General features: G+C 39.9%; 3 protein-coding genes across 6 annotated transcripts; 2 read left to right on the top strand and 1 right to left on the bottom strand.

The window, feature by feature from the left end:
- The first annotated feature begins 1,877 nt into the window (after positions 1 to 1,877).
- LOC147321834 (uncharacterized) lies at positions 1,878 to 6,934 on the top strand. Its single transcript, XM_086305974.1, has 4 exons — positions 1,878 to 2,293; positions 2,920 to 3,003; positions 3,255 to 3,377; positions 5,131 to 6,934. The coding sequence occupies exons 1-4, from the start codon at positions 1,946 to 1,948 to the stop codon at positions 5,287 to 5,289; spliced, it is 714 nt and encodes a 237-aa protein (XP_086162100.1). The 5' UTR covers positions 1,878 to 1,945; the 3' UTR covers positions 5,290 to 6,934.
- Positions 6,808 to 19,320, bottom strand: zc2hc1a (zinc finger, C2HC-type containing 1A). 2 transcript variants are annotated; one of them, XM_086305972.1, is made up of 12 exons: positions 18,900 to 19,320; positions 18,577 to 18,798; positions 15,802 to 15,917; positions 15,071 to 15,144; positions 13,230 to 13,346; positions 12,674 to 12,700; positions 11,509 to 11,650; positions 10,222 to 10,364; positions 9,278 to 9,383; positions 9,075 to 9,150; positions 8,563 to 8,661; positions 6,808 to 7,964 (listed from the first exon to the last, which is right to left on the bottom strand). In XM_086305972.1, the coding sequence occupies exons 2-12, from the start codon at positions 18,606 to 18,608 to the stop codon at positions 7,829 to 7,831; spliced, it is 1,068 nt and encodes a 355-aa protein (XP_086162098.1). In that variant the 5' UTR covers positions 18,609 to 18,798; positions 18,900 to 19,320; the 3' UTR covers positions 6,808 to 7,828. The 2 variants fall into 2 exon arrangements, with proteins under 2 accessions (XP_086162098.1, XP_086162099.1); XM_086305973.1 differs by lacking the exon at positions 12,674 to 12,700.
- Positions 15,156 to 22,967, top strand: pkia (cAMP-dependent protein kinase inhibitor alpha). Of its 3 annotated transcripts, none has more exons than XM_086305977.1 (3): positions 15,156 to 15,257; positions 19,602 to 19,779; positions 20,389 to 22,967. In XM_086305977.1, the coding sequence occupies exons 2-3, from the start codon at positions 19,629 to 19,631 to the stop codon at positions 20,463 to 20,465; spliced, it is 228 nt and encodes a 75-aa protein (XP_086162103.1). In that variant the 5' UTR covers positions 15,156 to 15,257; positions 19,602 to 19,628; the 3' UTR covers positions 20,466 to 22,967. The 3 variants fall into 3 exon arrangements, with proteins under 3 accessions (XP_086162103.1, XP_086162102.1, XP_086162101.1); XM_086305976.1 differs by lacking the exon at positions 15,156 to 15,257 and adding an exon at positions 17,168 to 17,293; XM_086305975.1 differs by lacking the exon at positions 15,156 to 15,257 and having other exon boundaries at positions 19,147 to 19,779.

Below are 22,967 nucleotides of genomic sequence, written 5' to 3'. Positions count from 1 at the left end.
CACCGAGTGTCAGTGTTACAAACTCCTCAAGGCTTCATTTAAGACTGTGTCATTTTAGCTCATTACGTTTAATGTGACACTTTGGTAAATATACTTAAATCTGGAGAGATTAAGATTTGCTCATAAAACACTAACAGGCGGGACATGTTTTACGAAATTCAGCGAAAGATTCCATCCGTGACACACACAAATCTAATTCGACTATAAAAGAACTCGTTACCTTTTTAATCATTAATCCTAACAGTAGTAATCGCTCTTCTGTGATCAAAGGGACATTGTCATGCACCCACATATACTTGATTAGAAACCCTATTGCTACACATGTAGTGCAACGTATCTTCAACCTCATTTGGAAAAAAAAAATGTAACTCTTCTGTCTCCTACACATAGTCGAGACATATCGGGTTAAGTAATCAGCAGCATGCATTGTTTTTCTTGTGCATAACTCACGATGTGCAGTCTTTCCAGATTTGAAAGTCACCTGTGCATTTCACAGAGGAGGGCACAGCTGGTTGTTTAAAATGCTTTTTATGCAAATATGTTTTAGATTTTTTGGCTGACCGCTATGTTTCTGTCTCACTCTTTCTCTCCCTATATCCCCCACACTCTGACCCTAAACCTTAAGCCTCTTTTTTGCATCAGTTTCCTTGTTCTCCTTCTTCTACCTCTCTCTCTGTCCTGTGGTAGTGTACAACTTGATAACATCAGAAGTGATTATATCACCATCATTCAAACGGAACTGCAGAGGACAGTAAGTAAGACACTGATTCTATTTTTATGCCAAGTTTGTTTTAGATAACTATTTGAACTTACCATGTAGACACGCTGCTTAACCCCAAACATTGTGTGCTCAGTTGTGACTCTGTATGTATACAGATATATATCAGCTGGGCTAAAGGTCTTTGTTGTAATCTAAGAAAAAAGCATTAAATCTCAGTTACAGCTCAAAGGCTAATTCCCCTCTAATACAGATGGATTGATGTATCCCAGGATTTCAGTATAGATCATATTAACTGTACAAAAATCATATAGGTGTATATATGACATATGATCACCAAGGACGAGATGGAAAAAGTGTAATAGGAAGCAGCCAGGTTACAGCAAAAAATTTAGACACTGGAGGTGGGAATGGTGCAAAAGGAGCTGCAACCTAATATTTGGCATCAGATGTTGGACTTTCACCTAATCCTTTTTAAGTACTGGCAAGAAATATCTGGAGGCAGCTGTACAGGGAGAAGGAAACTAAGGCAAAACAAGGAAAAGAAGCTGGTTTGCGTGTTTGGCGTGAAACATGAAGTTAGAAAGAGTCACTCACATGCTATTTTAAGGTCAGCTGTGCAATTAAAAATACACGTTTAAGCCAGCTCACACTTCCTGTCAGTCTATAAATCTAACAAGTGGTCTCTGGAAACTTCTTTTCATACAGTGCAAGGTTACTACAGATATGCACTGTAAATAACTGCCATTTACTGTAACTACCTACTATTTACAGTATATTACAGTATTTACACACACACACACACATACATATATATATATATATATATATATAGCCTCAAGCTCCCAGGCCTCTGGTAGAGGACCCGAGCTTGAAGGATAAACCGCCCGCAGGGGCGTGCTGGGTGCTTATATATATATATATATATATATATATCGTGGTTGTAGGTATTGCCCGTAGTGCTGCATTAACATCATCTAGCAGACCTTCTGAGGGTACTTCACGTAATCTTGGTAGCCGGCTACGGGGTATCCAGGTTTCAAGCTTGGCCATTATCCTATTTTTCAGGTCAGTTCCTCTCGCACTCAACGATCCTTCTCCTATCGCACTTGGGGCTATGTACCCAATCTCGGGTGGGGGTGATGATATCTCCCCCCTGACCTGGCGTCCTGACTCCTCCTTGCCGTAGCCCCAGAGACAATCCAGCACATAACAGCAGGGTGCAAGATGCTAGCAGGCAAGGCATACATGGAACGCCATAACCAAGTGGCCGGCATAGTGTACAGGAACATCTGTGCCGAGTATAACCTGGAAGTCCCGAGGTCAAAATGGGAGATGCCCCCAAGGGTGGTGGAGAATGACCGAGCTAAGATCCTGTGGGACTTCCAGATACAGACGGACAAAATGGTGGTGGCTAACCAACCGGACATAGTGGTGGTAGACAAACAGAAGAAGACGGCCGTAGTGATTGATGTAGCGGTTCCGAATGACAGCAATATCAGGAAGAAGGAACACGAGAAGCTGGAGAAATACCAAGGGCTCAGAGAAGAGCTCGAGAGGATGTGGAGGGTGAAGGTAACGGTGGTCCCCGTGGTAATCGGAGCACTAGGTGCGGTGACTCCCAAGCTAGGCGAGTGGCTCCAGCAGATCCCGGGAATAACATCGGAGATCTCTGTCCAGAAGAGCGCAGTCCTGGGAACAGCTAAGATACTGCGCAGGACCCTCAAGCTCCCAGGCCTCTGGTAGAGGACCCGAGCTTGAAGGATAAACCGCCCACAGGGGCGTGCTGGGTGTTTTTTTTATATATATATATATAGACACAGTGCAAACCCACAACTACAGTTGCCTCTCTGTTACAATAATAGAAAACCCCAACAATCAGACACCCCTTGAAAGCAAGCACTCGGCGACAGTGGGAAGTAAAGCAATTCCTTTTAACAGAAAGAAACCTCAGTATTTACAATTAAGCAAAGTTTGGGGGGGGGGGTTGCCTTTAGTTGTTGTAAGGTTTTGATCGGAAGAAATATTGCTCAGCATCAACATTTTTCTCTTCTATCTATGGACACCACCAAAAATATTAAAAGCAATATGTCCTTCCAACATTCTGAAAAATAACAAAAAACACTAGTTGCTTTTTGAATGTTTGAACAATCTTTAGTGGTATGACTAACATTGACTACTTCATGTTTTGTTCATTCAAGACAGAAGAAATCACAAGCTTGCTGCAAAACTCAGACTGTTCAGTATTCTCACACAAGCTACGCAACTGCACACCAGGCAACGCAGTGAGTCATAATTATTCTGTATCTATCAGATAAAATGCATAATGATGATACATTTAGAAGGTAGCCCTTTTTAACATGCACCTGTTCACCACTGCTCTAAACAGTCAGGCATTGCATTACCATAATCATAATCGTAGCTGGACCCAGGTGTTTAGCTATGCAGCTTAATAATCATTTCAGATTTTGTAGTCGCTGTTTGTACTGCATAGAGTTCATTGTTAAGTTTAAAAGGTCTCACCTCTCTTCTGCAGACGTCTGTGCGTACCTTACATAACCTAACCTGCAAAATGCGGAGTTTACCGTTTCTCCAGATGACTCTACAACTGATCACGTCCGTCGAAATTTCGATGAGTTGCCATTGTCGTGAGAAATCAGTAAGTCTTGACTTTTTACACATTATCTGATGTTAAGAAATTTACCCCAAGCCTAACCCAGCCACACTATTAAAACCACCTGCATGATATTTTGAAGGTCGCCCTCATCTCGCCTCATGTTACAGCTCTTACCATTCAGTATGTGTACCTGTCCTCTGAGGGTGTCTGGCACTGAGGTGCTCTGGGTTGCAAAGTAGGTCCTCTGTGGATCAAGTTTATTCTGTACATGAATGCTCAGTTGGATTGGCCTTAGATAGTCAACACCTTGGACTATTTGGCCCATTTTTCAAACTCTTTCTGGTAGGGAAGATTACTGCTATGATTTTTGTTTCTATTGCAGTCATATTGCAGTGCTTTGCACTCTATGAGTTATTCACTTCATCTGACATCAGCCTAAATGTTGTAGCTGATTGGTGGAAACATGCAGTTTAAGTTCACGTTTGTACTTTAAACCTTGGAAGTGACCAGCTTAGGAAAGTATTTCTTTCAGTTTCTCTGACTGAGATGCAACATTTAACATTGACAACTGACGGAATGGAATGTTGGCTGGCTGAAGCGTTTTATCTTGCCAGACAGTGGATGACTCACTGACAGGTGATGAAGCTGCCCGGCTTTAAGAGTTAATTCAAACAGAAGACTGTTTGTTTCTTAAACTACTTTACCTGGTAACAGGGTATAAGAGTAGGAGAGACTCGAAAGAGGCAGGAACTGCAGATTGGTCTCTCATTGGTTATGCTTGTGGTAATCTCTCCTCACCTTACTGAGGGAGATAATTCAAAGAATGCTATAAAGTTTTTTACACAAACTATCATGGGAAAAAACAGCCCAAGTAGTTCTAGATCAGTGACGCACCGTGTTGTTCACCCAAATTAAATTTTAAGAGTTGGATCAGAATCAGATTATATGATTCAGATTCATTGCTGAAGTCTGAGTCACACAGCAGAGCAAACCGCGGACTCGCAGAGTGCACCTAGTCTGACCAGACAAGCTCATGCTTAAACATAGTGGCTCACATTGTGACCTATTTGATTTGATTTATTTTAAACAAACTTGCATTGTGCAAGTTCTTCATGATGCAGAAGCAGGGAAACGGGCACACACACAGCAGCTCTTGTGGAGTGTTCCCAGCATGCAGTGGTTATATACCTCACAAAACGTGGAAACATTGGGTCCTGGCATTTAAGCCGGTGTTACTTAATACTTGCCTAAACAGTTTAACATGGCAACAATAATACAGGAATACCACAGTAAATCTTCGAGATGTTGACTTGGGCTCCAAATCCCTTGGATGTGAATCCAACTGAGAATCGTACTGAAGGTTTTTCCAAATGAGTGAGCCTCACATTTCAGGACTATAAGGACCTGATGTTATCATCTTGATGTCTGATACTATGAAACGCCTTCAAAGGATTTGTGAAATCATCTCCGTGATAGAGCTGCCTTAGAAGTGAGGGAGACCTATGTAGGTGTTCGTAATGTTGTGACTGATGTGCTTTGAGTAAACCTCACATACATACTGTGGCATTGTATGGTGATTGTAATCTACGCTTCAGTTTTCTGTGCAAAGAGTTAAGTTGGTGTGTTTCAGTTCACAATAAGGGATAAATAGTCCTCAATAACGTGCAGGCTACGTTGCTGTGACAGTACATATTTGCTAAGAATGCCTTCATAATTTATCATTGTAATGCTAATTCCTTACCTTTATCCACTTGACTCAACAATAATTAGCATGTGTCTGTGTTTTACTGACTAGATCAAAATGCCCACTGAGAGTTTAAAGAGGAGAAGGGGAGCAACAAGACGAAGGAGGAACGAGGGGACGAAAAACAGAAAGCAGACTAAAAAACTGTGCAAAGCCAAGGCAATTCTTTCCGCCATGACTGAATGCTACCAGATGCTAAACTCTCTATAAATGGATACCTGAATCCAAACTCAATCACAGCATGAAGCTCAAAACTTGCATGCACTGTCAGTTCCTCTGCAGTATGCATTGCTTCGGTGGATTATGCGAGGAGGAGCTTCCACTTCATTTAGGCTTTCCTGTCAAGTACCAGTATATTTCTGTAGCAGCTGTTTCAGGTGTTGTATGACTACTGACTCTTCAGATAAGTTTCCCAGCCACACAGAAGCAAAATATTCAGTCAAGCGGAAATGAAATTCCTAAGTCTTCCTAATATCCTGATTTCCCACACACTAAGGACCAGCTGCATATACAACCTTTTATGCAGCATCATGTGGACTACAAGCAGTTTAAGGTGCATGTTTTCTTTTTTTATTATCACAGCAAAGCGTTTTAATAGCTGAAGTTGTGTTTAGCTATAAAAAGTGGATATGATTAACTTTAAAGGTGCTTAAACTGAACTTTGTTTTCGAAGCACTTGCTACGACATTAACTTGCACTTAGTAGTGGCTGCTGAAGCATGACTAGGAAATATTAAGGTGCTCAGATATAGTTTTGCTTTCACTTTGGATTGGAATAACTAGCCCTGGCAGATCTTTTTTATCTTGGTTATCTAAAGCTCCTCAATTTTTGTTTTTAATTTTCCTGTCCGGGGAGTTGTTTTAGGCTGTGTGTCAAGGTACGGTCTGAGATGACACTGTGTTGATTACTCATTGACAATGATTTATATATTAAAAGCATGCTTTGCCACAGTTATTTAAGCTCAGGTCACAGACCTTTTTTTTCCTATCCTGGGATATAGCTACAGTACGAGCTTTTACTGTCACAATCAGTTGGTGCTCTGATTAATGTTATCTACCTAAAAACTTTTTTCCCTTTTTACACAATTATAGAAAATATAAGCATGCAACCTTTGCTACATTTTGCAGCTATTTTCAGCACAGCAGCTATTTGTTTCCCGTCATGTAGCATACATTATGTACTACATAACATTATGTTGTTATGTAGCTAACTTCTGTCTTTAAACTGTATATTTAAGCTGATGACTAACATTGTATATAACATGGCATACTATTCAAAAAATATATTTATATCCCAAACAAAGATAAGGTGTGTGTTACTTATTAGTCAGACTCACAATTACAGCTGTCTTCAAAGAGGTTTATTGATGGTGGATGTACACGGCATTTGGTGCACAATCATATCCAGTCTAACAGCTGACGTTATCATTACAGGAAAACGCAGCCCTCCAGTAGGCTTAAACCTTTCTCGTGACGTAACGTGAATATAGTTTGTTACCGGGAATAAATGCCCTACTTAGATAATTAATCATGCACCTCAAGGAGAGATTTGTCCCCGCTCTTCCAAGTCCCACCATAAAATAACCTATGTGGGGGTCATCAAGCAAAGGTCGACAGCAAAATTACTTTAGTGTTGATTCTAAATACCTTAATGCACTGAACACTGACTCAGTAGAAACACTGTTGAGAAAGGGGAAGGAAAAAAAAAAGCAATTTCAACACACTGAGGTGTGTTTTGGTTTCACACAATTCCAAATGAAACCTATTTTAATTCTGTAGAACATAAAAGAACAAACAAAAACCATACAATCACTGTTCAGTCAGTAAAAATGAAAAGGAATAAGAAAATAAATAAATGTATAAACCTAGTGGGAATAAAGGGAATGAGTAAATGCTACATTTGGGTATAATGTATATGGGATAACAGGTTTTTCCTGTTAAGTGACCTTAAAGGGAGCACTGACCTGTAACCACTCAACCTTTTTTGGATTGGTTCCTAAGAAAACAGGGTGATAAGATAAAAATTTGAAGCTATTTTCTTTTTTAAAAAAAATAAAAAAATCACACTGCTTTCTTCAGTAGTCGTTATTATTGCACATCAATGTGGAGACAGGTGGGGTTGAGGAATGCACTTCAAATCAAGGGCTGAAGAGCGATAATGATGCAGGGCAGTTAATCTCACCTCTAATCAGCCACCCAACATGTTTCCTTTCTTTTTTTCCAAACCCACTTTTAATTCATCTTTCCTCTACTCCCTTCTAAAGATGCATAATATTTAATAGCTTCCTTCCAATGACCAACCACCTCTCCTTTGCTGGAAATATTTATTTCTCACAAATTCTTAAACCCTCTATGACCTGTAGTTTCATGGCAGTAATGCTCATTTTATAAGTGCATGGAAACAGCAGCAATGCTGTGAGCAAATGAAGCAGTGAAAGAGAAGCTACTTACGGGATGTGCTTGTAAAAGCCACATCATGATTTAAACCGATTAATCTGTGTACCAAATCTGTTCGGCACAGAGATCAACCGGTCACTAGTCAACGCAAAACACAGTAGCTAAGTGCACTCCTTATTGTAAGTTATGCAATGAAATTTGGATAATATTCAGTGTGACTGCACACACCATCTTTACTGCCAGGAAATAAGATCAGTGTGGGAAAATAAAGATGGAATTAATTACTCTTTCACCTTTCCCTCAATTCTTATTACCTAAATCCTAACCCTGCTTTCGTTTTCTTCTGACTGCTATCAAATACACATCCTCCTGACCCCACACTCGCAGCAGAATTTGGCAGATTCAACAGGGTACTTTGTCCCACAAGCGTGACAAAACTTGCTCTTCATTCCGCCGTTCCCAACATCGTTCGCGCCATCTATATCATTCCTGAGAAAACAGAAAAGACAGCAGCAACTTTAGAATTTGTGCAGACAAAGTTGCAACTAGTGAAACGTCAGGGCAAAGATCTATTTGGATTTTACACGTCTTTATACGAATGTCAATGCCACTTAAGCCGATGCCAAGTAAGCTGGATTATCCCATATTTCCCCTCAGCTTGATTAAATGGGAAATTGTTTTGCTCCAAAGCAATAACGATAATCAAAGCAACCAGAAGCTAGAGACGTATGGGTGGCAAGGTTGATATAACTGTGCATGCAAGTTTCTTTTGTTTAAATGAATGTGCAGGTAAGACTCATCCCTAATTTTTTTTTTTTTAAACTTTCTTAAAGTAAAATTGAAATTTGCACATTCTTAGTCAAATTAGAGGTAGTATATGTAATATGTCTGTGAAGGTTCTCAGTCATCCAGGTCATCGTAGTCAAAGGAGCTTGCAAAGAAAAGCGTCTGGACTTCTTTAAGTTGCTTGAAGACGTTTCACCTCTCATCCGGTAATACTTCACCAAGCCACCAGAGGTCAGGAGAGGTCACCAATTGATTTTCTCCACTCTTTCTGTGGAGGTTATGACTTAAGACGTTTATTCACCTAGATATGTAGGAGTCTACTTTCTTCTTGTTGAGTCCAGTCTGAGCGTTCCTCACAGATCCATAGCCAGAACTTGCTACTCGGGATTTACTTCCCACACTGACAGAGATATCAGAGAAAAACAAAAAGAAAACCAGGACAAGGATGTTTCAAAGTTATTCATTGAAATAAAGGCTCTCTGTCGAGACACCGCGTAGACATAATGTCTTGGATACTAAGAATAAAAGTGAGAAAGCGAAATGAAACTGTTGTTTTTTGGCAGCCTTGCTCTATTCTCGGTTCTGACGTTGCATTTTGTTTTGACTCACATTGTTCGAAATGACACTTCAATCAAAATAAATCCGGGCTGTAAAAACATGTACAAAGATTGACTGTTCCAACAGATATTTGAATAGACACAGCTGAATGCACAATAAAAGGTAAAAAAAACAGTACCCACTTGACATCAGTAAATAAAAACCTGTCTGGACTCGCCCACAGTATTTAAAACACATCTGCGTATGTGTACTAACCCTGACGGTGGGCTTGTGAGCCCGGAGGGATTATTCTTCACTGAACCTGTTGAGGAGGCCTTACTAGATGGGATTCCTTAAGTGAGAGAGAGGGTGACACAAATGAGGACAATGCACATATTAGTTTTGTTTGATGCAATGAAGTCAGTCACAAATTCACAATATGGGGGGGGTGATGAGGAGTACAGCACTGTGTCTCGTACCAGTGGGCTGTCCAAGGCCTGATCTTTGGGGTAAACGAGAGGAAGCTGAAGAGATGGTTGACACAACGGGAGTGTTGGCCTTCTTTGCAGCAGCAGGAGGCTTGTACTGAAGACAGAGAGAAGGCAATAAAAATAACTATTTGGTACAAAAGATCAGCTATGGATATCATGGCTGAAAAGTCATTAACATAGTTACATTAAAGATATACAAAAACATATATCATATCATATCACTATACGACCACATAAGCAGAACGGCTTGTGGTTGTAGTGTTTGTAATATGCACATTGTGTCAATGCTTGGCTCTAAAACGGGTTTTAAAACTGCGATCTGGAAGAAAATCTCAAAGCTATAAAAAAGAACTGCAACACATAACAAATCTAAAAACACGACACAGCAGGGAGGCTCAGTGACATAACGATTAACAACTGAAGGCTTTTTATTACAATGGGGAATCAGAGCTCTTAACCAGAAGGGTTTAAGCCCTGCTGTTTTTATTGGCTACCAAATTAACTCCCTAGCTATGCACCATAGCTGTTGCTAAGTAACTTGTAATTCTACATCTGCTGCAGAGTGGGAGTCCCACCATGGTAATAAAAGACAATGATTTAAAAGGAAAACTTCTTAATTATCAGCAATTAGCCATAACACAGAAGTGCCACACATATCGATCATCAGTATAGGTTTTGTAAACCTACCTATGAGCATTTTTTAACATTTTATGTTTAAAAAACTAACAACAAACTATTTTCTGTTTAGATCCATGCTCAATCATCCAGGTAAGGAAATCCCAAAAGACTGAAGAAGTCACTTGAATGAGTGATGAAATGTTTCTCCCACTTAAAATGCTATGTCCAGATGAACAGAATCAACTTTTTGGGAACTATTGTCTGTTTAATTTCAAATGCAGTCCCCTCTCCTATCCGTGCGTGCGTGCGTGTACCTGTGTGCGACCTGGAGGCTTTTTGGCATCTCCTGACTTGCTTTTGTTGGGCATTCGGGCAGCCTGCTCCTGGCAGAATTTGATGTGTCTGTCAGCTGCACTCTCGTTGAACCTCCGCTGACAGTAAGGACACTGGATATAGTCTAAAGGGAGACAAGGTAGTGGGAAAATATACATGTAGCTTTTGTAATTGAATCCTGTATACAGAAATACTACTATCTGATGAAGTGGTGACTTGAACTTTTCATTTGCAGCTGTCACCACAATTACAGCTCGACTTGTATAGGATTTATACGAGCAGTAATCGTGCTGATATTTAGTCATTTAAAATTATTTCTTTCCTTTTAGTGACACAAAACATTCTGAATATTTCTACATTAATGTTGTTATTCATGAGTCCTTACTACAATGACAGTATACTTTAAAAAGTAATATTGTTTGATGGTTGCAACAAGTTTTAGATTACTCATTTGGACTCTGCCCATGGTAATCCAACAGTGAAGTTGCAGCGTGCCCTCTGGTGGACAAACCATACATCCTCAGCACTCATCAACGCTTCAGTCATTGAAGGGTGTTTCTGTATTGCCTTCACGTTTTAAATTTTTACTTACAACATGTCAGTCAGCCTCTACATTACATTTCAGCATTTAGTAATAACTGTCTGCAGTGTCAAGTCCATTTTGCTAAAAATTTCATTGCAGCGACTCAACATGGTACTCAGTAGTTTCTATGGTCACCATGTGCTTGCATACAATGTTGGGGAATGCTCCTAATGAGATGACAGCTGGTGTCCTGAGGGATCTCCTCCCAGATCTGGACAATGGGAGAGCCCCCGGACAGTGTTCGGTCCTCCAGCAACTGCCTCCATACTCTCGCTATGTGAGGCTGGATATTATCATGCACCAGGAGGAACCCAGGGCCCACAGCACCAGTGTAGGATCTGACATTAGGCCCAAAGATTTCATCCTGATACCTAACTGCCAGTTGAGCGCCACAGTGCCTTGCAGTGAGCACAGGGCCTACTAAAGGGGCCACAGGCCACCCTCATAGAATAACCGCCTGTCTCCTGGAATCTCCACTCTTCAGGCTGTGCTGGGAGCCACAGCCAACTTTCAAGGAATGACGTGTGGACGACCTGTGCAGGGTCCAGGTAATCACCTCATGAAATTGATTAAAAAGTGCTAATTTTTTCGAGCAGTGTATGAGACTTTTTCACAATTCTTTTATTAAGATACAAAATCTTTTTTTTATAGTTTTTCCATTTGCTTCTAGATAACTAGATGTTACCTGGGTCATAAGTAGGAGGAGGAGGCGGGGGTAATGGTCCTCCATCTTTTATGACCTGACCGATGGTCTTTGCAGCCCGGATGGTGGCGATGAAGTCCTCGTGTTTCTTGCGCCAATTTGACGGCTTCTTCGGGGGTTCTGCCTGACACGACAACAACATGAGAAAAGAGATTCTCTGTTACAGCTGTTTGCTGCTATAGTTTGACAATCTAATATTAAGAAAATACGATTAAGCTACTCTCTTACCGAATGTTTTAACTCGACAGGTTTCACAGCGAATATGTAAAGATTGCATACGCTTATCTAAGCCTGCACTTCCCACTCTTACCCTAAAAAACCCCCAACAACTATGTTTCCATAACAAAAGTACAAGTCTTATCTAAAGTTGATGATTAGCGACAGAAATTGTTCAGTGAGTTCAGTTGTCTAAAGTGGATCTGAGGCAACACGACAGCCTCTGTGACTTTCTATTTCTCCTGTGTAGTTAAAGCATTCAGACACGTTTGTCTGACAAACACAGGTGACTTGGAGAGAGCTAAAACTACATTTTATTATATTTTCCTCTTTCCTAAACTGCTGCCAAAGAAAAACTAAACAAAACAGAATTTGTCGCATAACTAGACGTTTGTCCTGTTCATATCACAAAGCTGAAAATTCCAGTGGGAGCACAGAGTGAGTACGCAGGAGTTAGTTGAAGCCAAGACCATCTGAACAACAGCCAGGCAACAGACTGGGCAAGATTACTTCACTGACTGATACTCATGAGACAGTTTCTCACAGAGAAGAAATAAACGAAACAAATACAGTTTTTAGTTGTTAAAGAGTAATCTGAAGGTTCAAAGCAACCGCAGCAGCTGAACTAGAAAATATAGCATTAAGGCTGTCACGTTAAATGAAAGAGAAAAGAACACTGGATACAGAAGGATGCCAGTTAAAGACAAGAGGTATGAAAGGATTTTTAAAATTAATATAACCAACATGACTTGGCACACCCACAGACTATTCAAGCCAATACTTCAAGGCAAACAAAGTTTTTGTGTAGCCAGAAAAACAGTGAGGGAAAGCCTCGCGGGCTTCAACAGATTATCTGTGCTGCTAAAAATTATATCTATGGAAAGGAGGGACAATTGAACAAAAAAAAAAAAAAAAGATAAAAGCAACTTACTCTTTCAGTAGCAGATGAACTTTGTGACTGAAATACAATTGAAAGTTGTTTACATTGTAAAAATAAACTGTCGACATAATACACTGAATGTGCTGCATGGAAATGAAAATTCATAGGCGCCACTCAACACCATAAGCGCCAAAATGCTGTGTACATTTCAAAGGCTGATTCTTTTCTGGGTCCTCCCTGGAAAGCCTTCATGTGACCCGGATTATAAAAGGTTTATCTGGATAACTTGTTTGCAGAGTAATATAGAGTTTTCGGATAATTAAGGAATATGAACAGCATTGTTTCCTTTAGGTGTTGTATTATTGGATACAACGCTGAATAAATAACCTCAGATTAAAAACAGGTCATTTTTTAATAATAAAAGCTGGACGTATTTATGAATGAATAGATTACCTAAAAAAATGAACAACAGCGTTTTAAGCAGCATGTGAGATCCAGCTAGTTTTCTGACTTTAGGCAATTTTTTTTCAATCCTGTCAATAGTCAAAATGAACCACTGCTGACAATTTATGTGGATTTCCATCGCTCTGCTTAGGTGAAGGCTTACCTTTGGTTTGATGGGTTTCAGTACGGGGATGTCTGTTCCCTCAGCTCTTTGTCTGCTGGAGTCAAAAACCTTCCTCTTTTTAGTTGCTGATTTTTGGCAGATTTTTGAGTGCTTCTCCTGTTGAAGGAGGACAATGTGCACAAAACATGACAAAACATTTTTATTTGTTTTTAACACCACTGGCATGGCATCACTTAAGATTTGTATCTGTCTTTTACTATAATTTAAGTTTTCAACTATGTTTTCCTAAATGAATTTCTTGAAAGAGGAGGAAACTTTCTTTCAAACATTTCAAGCTCAAATTTAAACGAGTAACATTAACAACACCAGTAACCTCCTCAAAGCTGCAGCCAACTCTCTGAAGCACACTAATGTCTTCCTGATGGAGACCCAAACCTATATTGCTATACATATCTAGAATAATACACCATGCTTTAATGCAGCCATTATCTACTAATGAGGCAAAGTGCTTGCATAAGAGCACATATTTGGTTGTTTACCAGAAGATTCTCTTCAAATTAAACACCAAAAACCTTTATAGCTTTGATGTATTAACTCTGTAGTATGTTTTAGTCATTTCAACACAATAAGCAAAGGAACAGAGGATTTTGGGGGAGTAAAAATCAACTCATATACACTCATTAGCGACTCTGTTAGGTACACATTAGTACCAGGTTGAACCCACTCTGCTGGAAGCATAATAACATGCCATGTTATAATCAGAATATCAGAACATGTCATGTTATCAGTAGATGGGTACACTGTGGTAATAAAGATCAGGAAAAACACTCAGGTAGACGGCTGTATCAAAACTATGATATCCTCCACACCATTACCAGCAACCTGAACTGCTGACACAAGGCAGGATTGATCCATGCTTTCATGCTGTTTTAGTTACTGATGCCTTCCTATCCGGTTGAAGCAGCTGGGCCTTTCCCCTTTGATATCTGACATCAACGAGGCATTTTGACCCAGATAACTGCCACTCTGTGAATATTTTCTTTTTTTCTGTCGATTCTCTGTAAGCCCAAGAGATGGTTATATGAGAAAATCCCAGTAGATCAGCAGTTTCCGAAATACACAGATGTGTCTATCTGTCACCCATAACCATGACTCAAAACCACAGTCTTTTCGCCTATGATGATGATAATAATAATAATAATAATAATAATAATAATAGATTGCATTTATATAGCGCTATGACACCACCCTTACCTGCATGTGCTGCAGACAGTGCTGAGAGTACTGTATTGCTGAACATGTGTGAAGCCATCCTTTCTAAACAATCTCCATTCACTGATTTAGACAATCAAGTGAAAGAAAATGCTTCACATGATACAGTCCAGTTGATACTTGTGCTGCAATTCATCTATATATAAAAAATGGCCCACTATGAAATTAATTAAATAATTAATTAATGACCAATATTTCCAACTCTGCTTTATGGGAGAGCAGTACTACTAGAGACGTTTCTTAGTGAAATTTTTAAATCAGAGTCTTGAATATCACAAATTTGTTCAAACAAAAAGCATTTCTGCTTTGATAAAACTTTCAACTCCCCTACAGAGCTCTTCACAGGACCCTGCTAGCTATCTGGATCATAGACACATTATTATTGAACAAACAGCTGATACCCTGTCAGCTGAGAATTAATGTGGTAAATACTGTCAGCCAGGCGGGTTAATCATAGTGCGTGATCAACACACCCCCAAACAAACACTTAAAGTGTCTGCGATTAAAATATTGTCCTCTTAAAACAGTGTTACACATTGTTTTGTTTTGTTTGTTTTTTGTATTAAGAAATGTCAGAAATGAGCAAGAGGTGATTTGTTTTTTTTTACCAGGACTTTGGGGAAGAAAGATCTTTTACAGATATTACACTGAATCCGATCGTCAACCAGAGAAGCTTCGCCATCTGCAAGAATAACAGAACAAATTCGGTGAAGGTTTAAAGGTCAAAAATGGGCCACAACGGGACTAAACAAACATGGGAAGAAAAATAATGACCCAGTTAACATTTGATACAAGGTAAATACTTTCGCGGTCATAAATTGTGTTCTTCTGCCACAGTAAAGGCAACGATGTTTTATTGTTGCCTTTACTGCTCATTCTACACGGATACTTCAAATTTCCTGAAAATGGCTGGAGGAAAATAGTCAGATTTAGCTAAGTTTAACGTACAGAGTCAAACACTTCGAAGTATTACTGTACACATAGAAACGTATTTAATATTAAAGGTAAGCAGTCTCCGAAGATTCATTGATATACACGCTTTAAACCATTCATTTAAAAGTGTTATTTGTTAGGAGTTTGCTGGTTAGCCGGATAGCTCCTCTAGCTAGGAATCGCACCCATTCAGATAGGAGGAGCAGCTAGCTTCATCTTTGGCCCTGACGTTACCTAGCATTACTTGGGCTAAAACCCAAACAAAAAGGAGGTCGCTATACAAAACTGTTCATCTAAAGGAGCCGCGAACCCCAAAGCGTCCCCTTGGCAGATAAAAACGAAATGCTGAAATCCCAAATTTGCCATAAAAGGCTTAAGTAAACACACAAACAGCAATATCGCATACCTTCAAATTCTTCCATCCTTAGGTTATTCCTTATCTGGTCCTGTTGCCGTTGTTCGAAAACGGCCAGACGTAGACGGAAAATACAAGATGAAACCCCCTCTTCATTTCCGGCTTTGCTAAAACGGGAGAAATGTTTTGTTTTTACCCATTTATCCTGTAAGGAAAATTACTTTAATTTACATATAAATTTATTCTGCAGTGTATTGTGAATTACTGATGTCCTGTGTAGATCTACATTTTTGGTTTGTCATTTTGTTGTGTTTTGTTTGTTTCTCTGTGACTTATGTCGACACTACTGGGACGTCCTGTTCCAATTCCCAATGGCAGGTAAATATCTTGACACTACTGATCTTTGGCTACCGATAGCAACTGGGTTGTCCGATGCCGCTCGGTGAGCTAACATGCGAGTATTTCATTGGTTATTACTGCACTGTTTCTGATGGAGTGTTCAAGTATGCACTGTTTATTTTGGACAGCAGGTGGAGCGTGGGAGGGAACCTCTGTCATGTTTCCCAGTATTACTCCTAACCATCAATTTTTGGGGGAGTTTGCGTAGCTCAGTTTTCGCTGGAAACTAGCAAATGTTGCTGTTACTGGGACGAAATCTTTTTTTTTTTTAATTTTAGCTATAGAAATAAATAAAAAATGAAATGCTATTAGTTATTAGTGCTGTTATTGATACAAAGTTATGTTAATGAATAAACGGGCTGGTAGCTTTACCTTGCATCTCAGCTTTGTTTGGGGATGGTCATTTACAGAAACTCATTATATCAACCAAACAACAAAACTAGTGTGCTCCTTTGCTGCTTTTGTTAGCTCAAACACTTGCGCAGAACAAACACTCGGAAGTTCCTCATTTGCCATACTGACAACATGTGTCATCTGAATGGAGGGATTCATGGACAGATGCTAAGAGGGCACAGCAAACATGTGCCTTTATCACAAGAGGGACGTTGTTTCAACACTGACTCCCTTTTGTGTGATCTCTCGCACCACACACACGCCCAAGCGCGATGCCTTTTCACCATTTCAAATTATAGCAATGGGATGATAACCATTCGCTAAGTCCTAATGTATCCTAACCTTTAAATAAGGTAATGATTTTACACACACATTCACGGTTAAACAATGCACTTGGCATTAAAGTTTATGGCTCTCACTTTGTCAGATATTAATTAATGAATGTGGTGCAAGTATTCCTATTAGTAATCCTATATGTGTATTTATTTATTTATATGTATATTTATCTATCTAATAAAATAAAGGAGTATAGGTAAAGTAGCTGGTAATGAAAAACTTTTCTGTTAAGCGTCCCTTCAAAGTAATGCGGTTTTATTCTGAAAGTAATACTCGGAAGTAGCTTTGGTGTGCTTGATTTGCTTGACGTTGGTAAATTCTCTTTCATGAGCGCATTGGGGAATACCGAAATGGCAAGATCCGAGCCGATGTGATTGACCCCTGCGAATATTCGGAAGCCATTTATTCCAAACAGGTAGCATACCTTGTTGATCATATTAAGAATAATAACTGCAGGTGCAAAGTGCGCAAAGCTCGTAAATGCATGTGTAATGTTAATATCATGCAGGCTACGTTTACTGACACTGACCTGGCTCTGTGGGGGTCTTTGTCATCAAAGACAGACGTATGGATCTTGGTTTTAATAATGAATTTAAACATTCAGATTCTCCTGCAACCTTAAGCTCGTCTGTATTTAAAGGTTATATGTCTTCAACAAAAAAGAAAAGAAAAAAACTAGCGCTTTATTATTTAGGACGCCAATGCGCGTGACTGCATCGCTTTAGTAGGTGATAAATTGTCATTTTGGACAAATAGTCTTTGTGGAGTGACGTCACACTCGTGCAGACTCGCGATGAACTTTTAAATAAATCACTTAGCTAAGATTGCCTTAAATGTGTACGAGCTGTAGAAATAACAGTAAAACATTTGCACGCTCTTACAGGGAGGGTGTTGACAGCTGCGCGTGAATCCGTGGTTAAGGAGAAATTGTTTACTTTTGCGCTTGGCACGGTGATGTTGGAGTATAGCATGTCTGTTTGTGTGAGACCTGGCATCAGTCCCAGGTATGCCCAGGCCACCTAGAATAACTCTGGCATAAGTTTCTGGGACTCGTTTATGTACTGCCTTTATCACTGCTAATATTCTGTTTGGCAGCATAACAAATCAAACAGCTGCAAAGCAGGAGTAGACTCCCCCCCCCCCAAAAAAAAAAACTTCATAGTGAAAGACAGAGACGGTTGGCCTGTTGTATTATTCAGCGATTTGATCATTTGTTTGGAGTCTGTGCTATGTATATTGTTGTCCAGGCCAGCTGAGCTCTGCTTCCCACATGGGAGTACACACACTGTACACACACATATACACACAAACACACAGCTGAGTTGCCAATGTTCTAATTCATGGGTACAACAGTCTGACTAAATTATGTAAACTGGCAATTAATATTTCATAGAATATGAGCATAGGAAAACACATCGCAAAATGTCCTGTCACTTCTAACTTCAACTTCTAACTTCAAATAAAAACACAGCTTCAGTGGAAAAATGTCTGCACGTACAGATCTGTAATCCAATTAGATTCACTTATGTTCTATCATAAGACAGGTTCTTTATTGAAAGGTGTGGGGAGGAATTTTATATCTCATTTGGCTCTACCAGGACATTTACTCATGCAAGCTACATTAACCTAGCTGTTTACATGATTTAACGTTTCAAATGATATTTCTTCTTTATTGCTAATAAACCTGGAGAGTTATACCTATGACCACAATCCAGTGCCCCGATTCTCATATTAAGTTAGAGAACAGCCGTCTTATCTCTCTTGCTTCCCCACACGTTTGGTCTGTCAGTCGTACACGGACAGCATCTGCCGGGTCTTGCCCATCTTGACACCATTTTGAGAATGACAGCTGAGTGGGAGGGTGCTCAGATGATGACAGAAGAGGTTTCCAAAAATAGCCACAGTCCACCGCAACTTTCTCTAGAAATAGCCACAAATGGATGTGAAAGTGAGGCATTTTTAATATATACTTATATATAATTTAAAAATCCTGCATTTGACTTGGGGAAAATCAAACCAACCTTTTTTTGTGACTGAGTGTTGTGATGTCTTCTGAGGGTTTTTTATTTTCCTTGAAAATTTTAAAGTAGTGGCAGCAAATAAATGCAGATATCCAGACTGATACAGCCAAAGAAATCTCATCATAGCAGATTTTAATTGAAAGAAATGTGACAACAAAGCCTGAATCTGCTCAGTGCTGAAGGACAGCCTCAGCCAGACAGATTGCTACAAAGGGCTTGAATATAAGCAGAAGGATTTAACCTAAATCTCCGGGGCAGCACAGCTCCCATCATGCTCCATGTGATATGGCAGTACTTTCCTCATTCTGCTTTAATGACCTCTTAGCGTGCTCTTTGGTTGAAGTAATGCATCAGATTGTCTGTTTATATTTCCCATCGCTCTCCTCTGCATTTCTTCTACTGAATTTGCCTCCTCTGTATCCATGGTGTCGCCTGTACCCTAGACTGAGATTAAAATAGATTAAGCAGGGATTAGGTCATAAGATAAGCGGAGGGAGTGTCTGCATAGCCTGCTGCGTTACATTCTTCTTGTCAACAAAAACTGGTGTTGCCATTGTGTAAAGTTATTTAGGAGAAGCTGCACAAACTCTGTCCATTTCAGCGATCTTTCCATAAAAGCGGTGCAGATTCCATTGTCTGTGGGTCACTGTGCACCTGTGCAACTTGAAAAGGTGTGTCAGTGTGTGCTGCTGTGTGCGGCAGGCCCTGCTATGGTGAGGTGTGTCAGCGATGACGGATGTGAAGGCGACCTATGAGGACTTCATCACCTCTCGACGATCCGGCCGCAGGAATGCCATACATGATATTCCAGACGCTCCTGGAGAACCGGGCACCACTGATCTGTCGGAGAGTCTGGCACAGCTCAACATCAACAAGTCAGGTGAGCAACATGATGAAGAACGAGAACATATTTTGATGGCAACATTAATAATTCATCAGGGTAGCAACACATAGCCTCCACTCTACTTGTGTTGAGTTGAATTCTCTGGATTTTCCAACAGTGGAGAGGAAAATCAAGACTTCATAGCTTAGTTCTGCAGCATGTTTGGAAATTGTAAATAGAGCTCAAAATCACAGAGCCACTAATCTTTGGCTCTCTTCCAAAGTGTGTCTTTTGTCCTGTCTCTCTCCCAGATGGCTGCCCCTCCCTTGGTCTAGTTCTACCGGAGGCTTCTTCCTGTTAAAGGGAAGTTTTTCCTTCCCACTGTCACCAAGTGCTTCCTCATAGGGAGGGGGGGGGACGACGACATTTGATTGTTGGTGTTTTGTCTCCATTATTGTGGGGTCTTTACTGTACAAAATAAAATGTCTTAGGATGATTGTTGTTCTGATTTCACACTATATAAATAAAATTTAATTGAAGTTCTTCAGTTACATTTTACATATATGTCTTCTTTGGTGACTTAGTAGCTGCATCACTGACTTCCCCCGTAGTTAAATGTCCATGAAATCGACTGTCCCACTGTCCTCTTTCTTCACTGTTTTCCAGGTGATGAGGGAGAAGATGCTGAGAAAAGCCAGAACTCTCCATCTAAAGAAGAGCAGACTCAAGCTGAGGGAAGCTAAGTGCCACCGGACATTTATGGACTCGAGCAGCCACTTCTTTTAGTCTATCTGCTCCCTGTATGCTAAGCCTCTGACTGGCCAGTTGCATCTAATGACTGTGAACAGCAAAATCCTCTATTGCCACTATCCTGCCATCAGGAAGTCATCACTATGGCAACCACAGCACAGTCTCTCTCTCTCGCTTGTAATTGGGTGTGTTCCATTTTCCTTAAAAACTTTCCTTCCTTTGCTGCCTTTTGTCCAAGGCTGCTGATATCAGATTGGATGTAATTTAAGGTGAACTAAACATGATGTCAACAACCAAAACCAGCCCACTTTTGACTGTGAGTGGTTTTGAGTGGAAAGTGGAGGGAGGAACGGAGGCTAGTAAAAGGTTTTTACAGCAGCCACAGAATTAAAATTTGTCTTCCCCTCTCCTCGTCTCCTTCAATTAATCACCACTGATGCGACTGAAACACAGACGGCAACTGGACATCCACTCATCTTGCCTCGACGCCTGAACACGTGCTCCCTTCATAAGTACTCGCTATTGACCGTTTCCTATTTCCATGGATTCGGATCCATCTGTGTATTGGATTGATGGACGTTATCCAGCAACTGCACTCAGCAGCTCAAAGGCCCTGTTGTACTTTGTTGCATGTATCCATGTTAGGTGTAAAATCTAAATGGGTTTTTTTTTTTTTATCATTTCAGACATCCCATTTTAAGTATTACATTGATGGTCAAACACGGTCCAGTTCTTTAAAAAAAGTAAGAGTCAGATCACAAGATATAAAGCTTTTTTTTTTCCCAAGTTAGGAACAGCAACATGTGCTGCTCGATCTGTCACAGGCAAAATGAGCGTCTGTTTAGTTTTGGTGGCTGGCTTCACTGCACCTTGCTTTACTCTTGCACACTGACCCATAACTTTGAGTTCACTATAACTATTCACTAGAATTTTGTTGTTTGCACTGCCAGGCCTCACAAATGAAGCCAGGGAGTACAAATGTGTCCCCCCTCCCCCCCAAAATTGTGGGTTTTTTAAACCATTTTTCTGCCAAGGCAATATTGTCTTTTGCTTTGCTAATTCAGGACCTGGACTACTTGCCATAATTGATGGAACCACAAATTCAACTCTTTACAAGAAAATACAGAAAGAGAACCTCTGCCCATCGATTTGTGGTCCAAACTTCAAGCACACTTGGGTTATTGAGTTGGACAGTGTTTCAAAACACACCAGCAAGTCCACCTCTGAATAGCTTGAAGTAACAAAATGAAGGTTTTGGACTACTATTGAGATGTTTTTCATTAAAAGCACTGTTCATGCTCATAAAACCCTCCAATGTGGCTGAATCAAAACAATTCTGCAGAAAAGAGTCACTCAATGTGAATAACTCTTTGCCAATACTTGCAAAACCTCTTGCCTGCAGTTCTTATTACCAAGGCTAGCACAACCATTTATTAGGCTTAGGGGTCATGTACTGTTTCACACAGGGCCAGGTAGGTTTGGATAGCTTTTTTTCAATTAATAAAAGAAATCATCATTTAAAAAAAAAGGAATTTTGTTTGCACTCAGGTTATCTTTAGGAAAATACTTTTTAATGACGCTGTAAACAATGAAATTGATTGGTTGGAAAGTAGGATTTCACCCTTACTGTACATCTTATACTTTAATAACTGGCCTCTCACTGTCTGCAAATGTGTCCAGTCTAACTTGTGATGGCCTTGAATGCAGGAGTTCTCTCCTTACATGCAGGGTATCTACACACATTAAGTGGTTATCCCACAGTTTAACATTTGCACTGCCATGTATTATACCCAAGTTTGTAATTTGGTTGTGGTGGACATCAAGGAAAAACATTTATTTGCTACTTAAGATTTGGAAATTGCACTACTGAGTGTGGTTTATTAGCGTGTGCTGTATGTGTAAATTTCCGTAGATGAGACGACTGTTAGAATAAATATTATGTACTGGCACACTGCCTGTCAGTTTTGCAATTCCCTTTTGTAATCTGTTTTCACAGTTTCCTTTTAACACCATTACTGTACTCTGTCCAATTTAGATCTACTAATGAAATATGTGGGTATGCATTCTAAAAATGCTTTATTACTTTGTTATATCTGACCAGCTGATCATTTTGTTTCTTTGTTTAGTTACCTTCACAAAGGAGGTTGTCTTTTTGCTACTGTTTCTAGTTATTTGTCAACAGGATTATGTATCTGCAGCTACCTGGGTGATTTTCAGGAAACTTGGAGATAACGTGGAGTATGGGCATATAGGAAGAAGCTGTAAAAATTGGGCGGGTGGACGGTGGTTGTAGTAAATCTTTAGTTTTAACCTGTTAAAGGGGATTAGTGCCATTTTATAGTGCATCATAGGACTAAGATAACTTGTACTCTGAGTCCAGTGTAATGTGATTTAATGACCGGTACTGTTGCAGTTTCGGTGAGCTATAGAACTCAAGCTGTTGTTCCATTCTCACTGTTATTTTCAGTATTTTATAAAAATTCTCGATTTAGTCA

This window comes from Aulonocara sp. 'chitande type north' Nkhata Bay, linkage group LG9, assembly GCF_057382095.1.
Source record: "Aulonocara sp. 'chitande type north' Nkhata Bay isolate Kocher_YH1m ecotype deep benthic linkage group LG9, A_spYH_male_GT1.1, whole genome shotgun sequence".
NCBI lineage: Eukaryota > Metazoa > Chordata > Actinopteri > Cichliformes > Cichlidae > Aulonocara > Aulonocara sp. 'chitande type north' Nkhata Bay.
The sequence above is the reverse complement of the archived record's forward strand: the minus strand, read 5'-3'. Positions and strand labels throughout refer to the sequence as shown.

What these genes read in the sequence shown, in the direction of transcription:
- LOC147321834 (XM_086305974.1), top strand. Translation starts at nt 1,946, where the DNA reads ATGCTAGCAGGCAAGGCATACATGGAACGCCATAACCAAGTGGCCGGC. An exon ending in AGAGGATGTGGAGGGTGAAG is followed by an intron (nt 2,294 to 2,919) that starts GTAACGGTGGTC and finishes TGTTCATTCAAG; the next exon opens with ACAGAAGAAATCACAAGCTT. An exon ending in ACTGCACACCAGGCAACGCA is followed by an intron (nt 3,004 to 3,254) that starts GTGAGTCATAAT and finishes TCTCTTCTGCAG; the next exon opens with ACGTCTGTGCGTACCTTACA.
- zc2hc1a (XM_086305972.1), bottom strand. Translation starts at nt 18,608, where the DNA reads ATGAGAATCGGGGCACTGGATTGTGGTCATAG. An exon ending in AAGGATGGAAGAATTTGAAG is followed by an intron (nt 15,145 to 15,801) that starts GTATGCGATATT and finishes TTATTCTTGCAG; the next exon opens with ATGGCGAAGCTTCTCTGGTT. An exon ending in AGCCTCCAGGTCGCACACAG is followed by an intron (nt 9,384 to 10,221) that starts GTACACGCACGC and finishes CTCTGTCTTCAG; the next exon opens with TACAAGCCTCCTGCTGCTGC.
- pkia (XM_086305977.1), top strand. Translation starts at nt 19,629, where the DNA reads ATGACGGATGTGAAGGCGACCTATGAGGACTTCATCACCTCTCGACGA. An exon ending in GCTCAACATCAACAAGTCAG is followed by an intron (nt 19,780 to 20,388) that starts GTGAGCAACATG and finishes ACTGTTTTCCAG; the next exon opens with GTGATGAGGGAGAAGATGCT.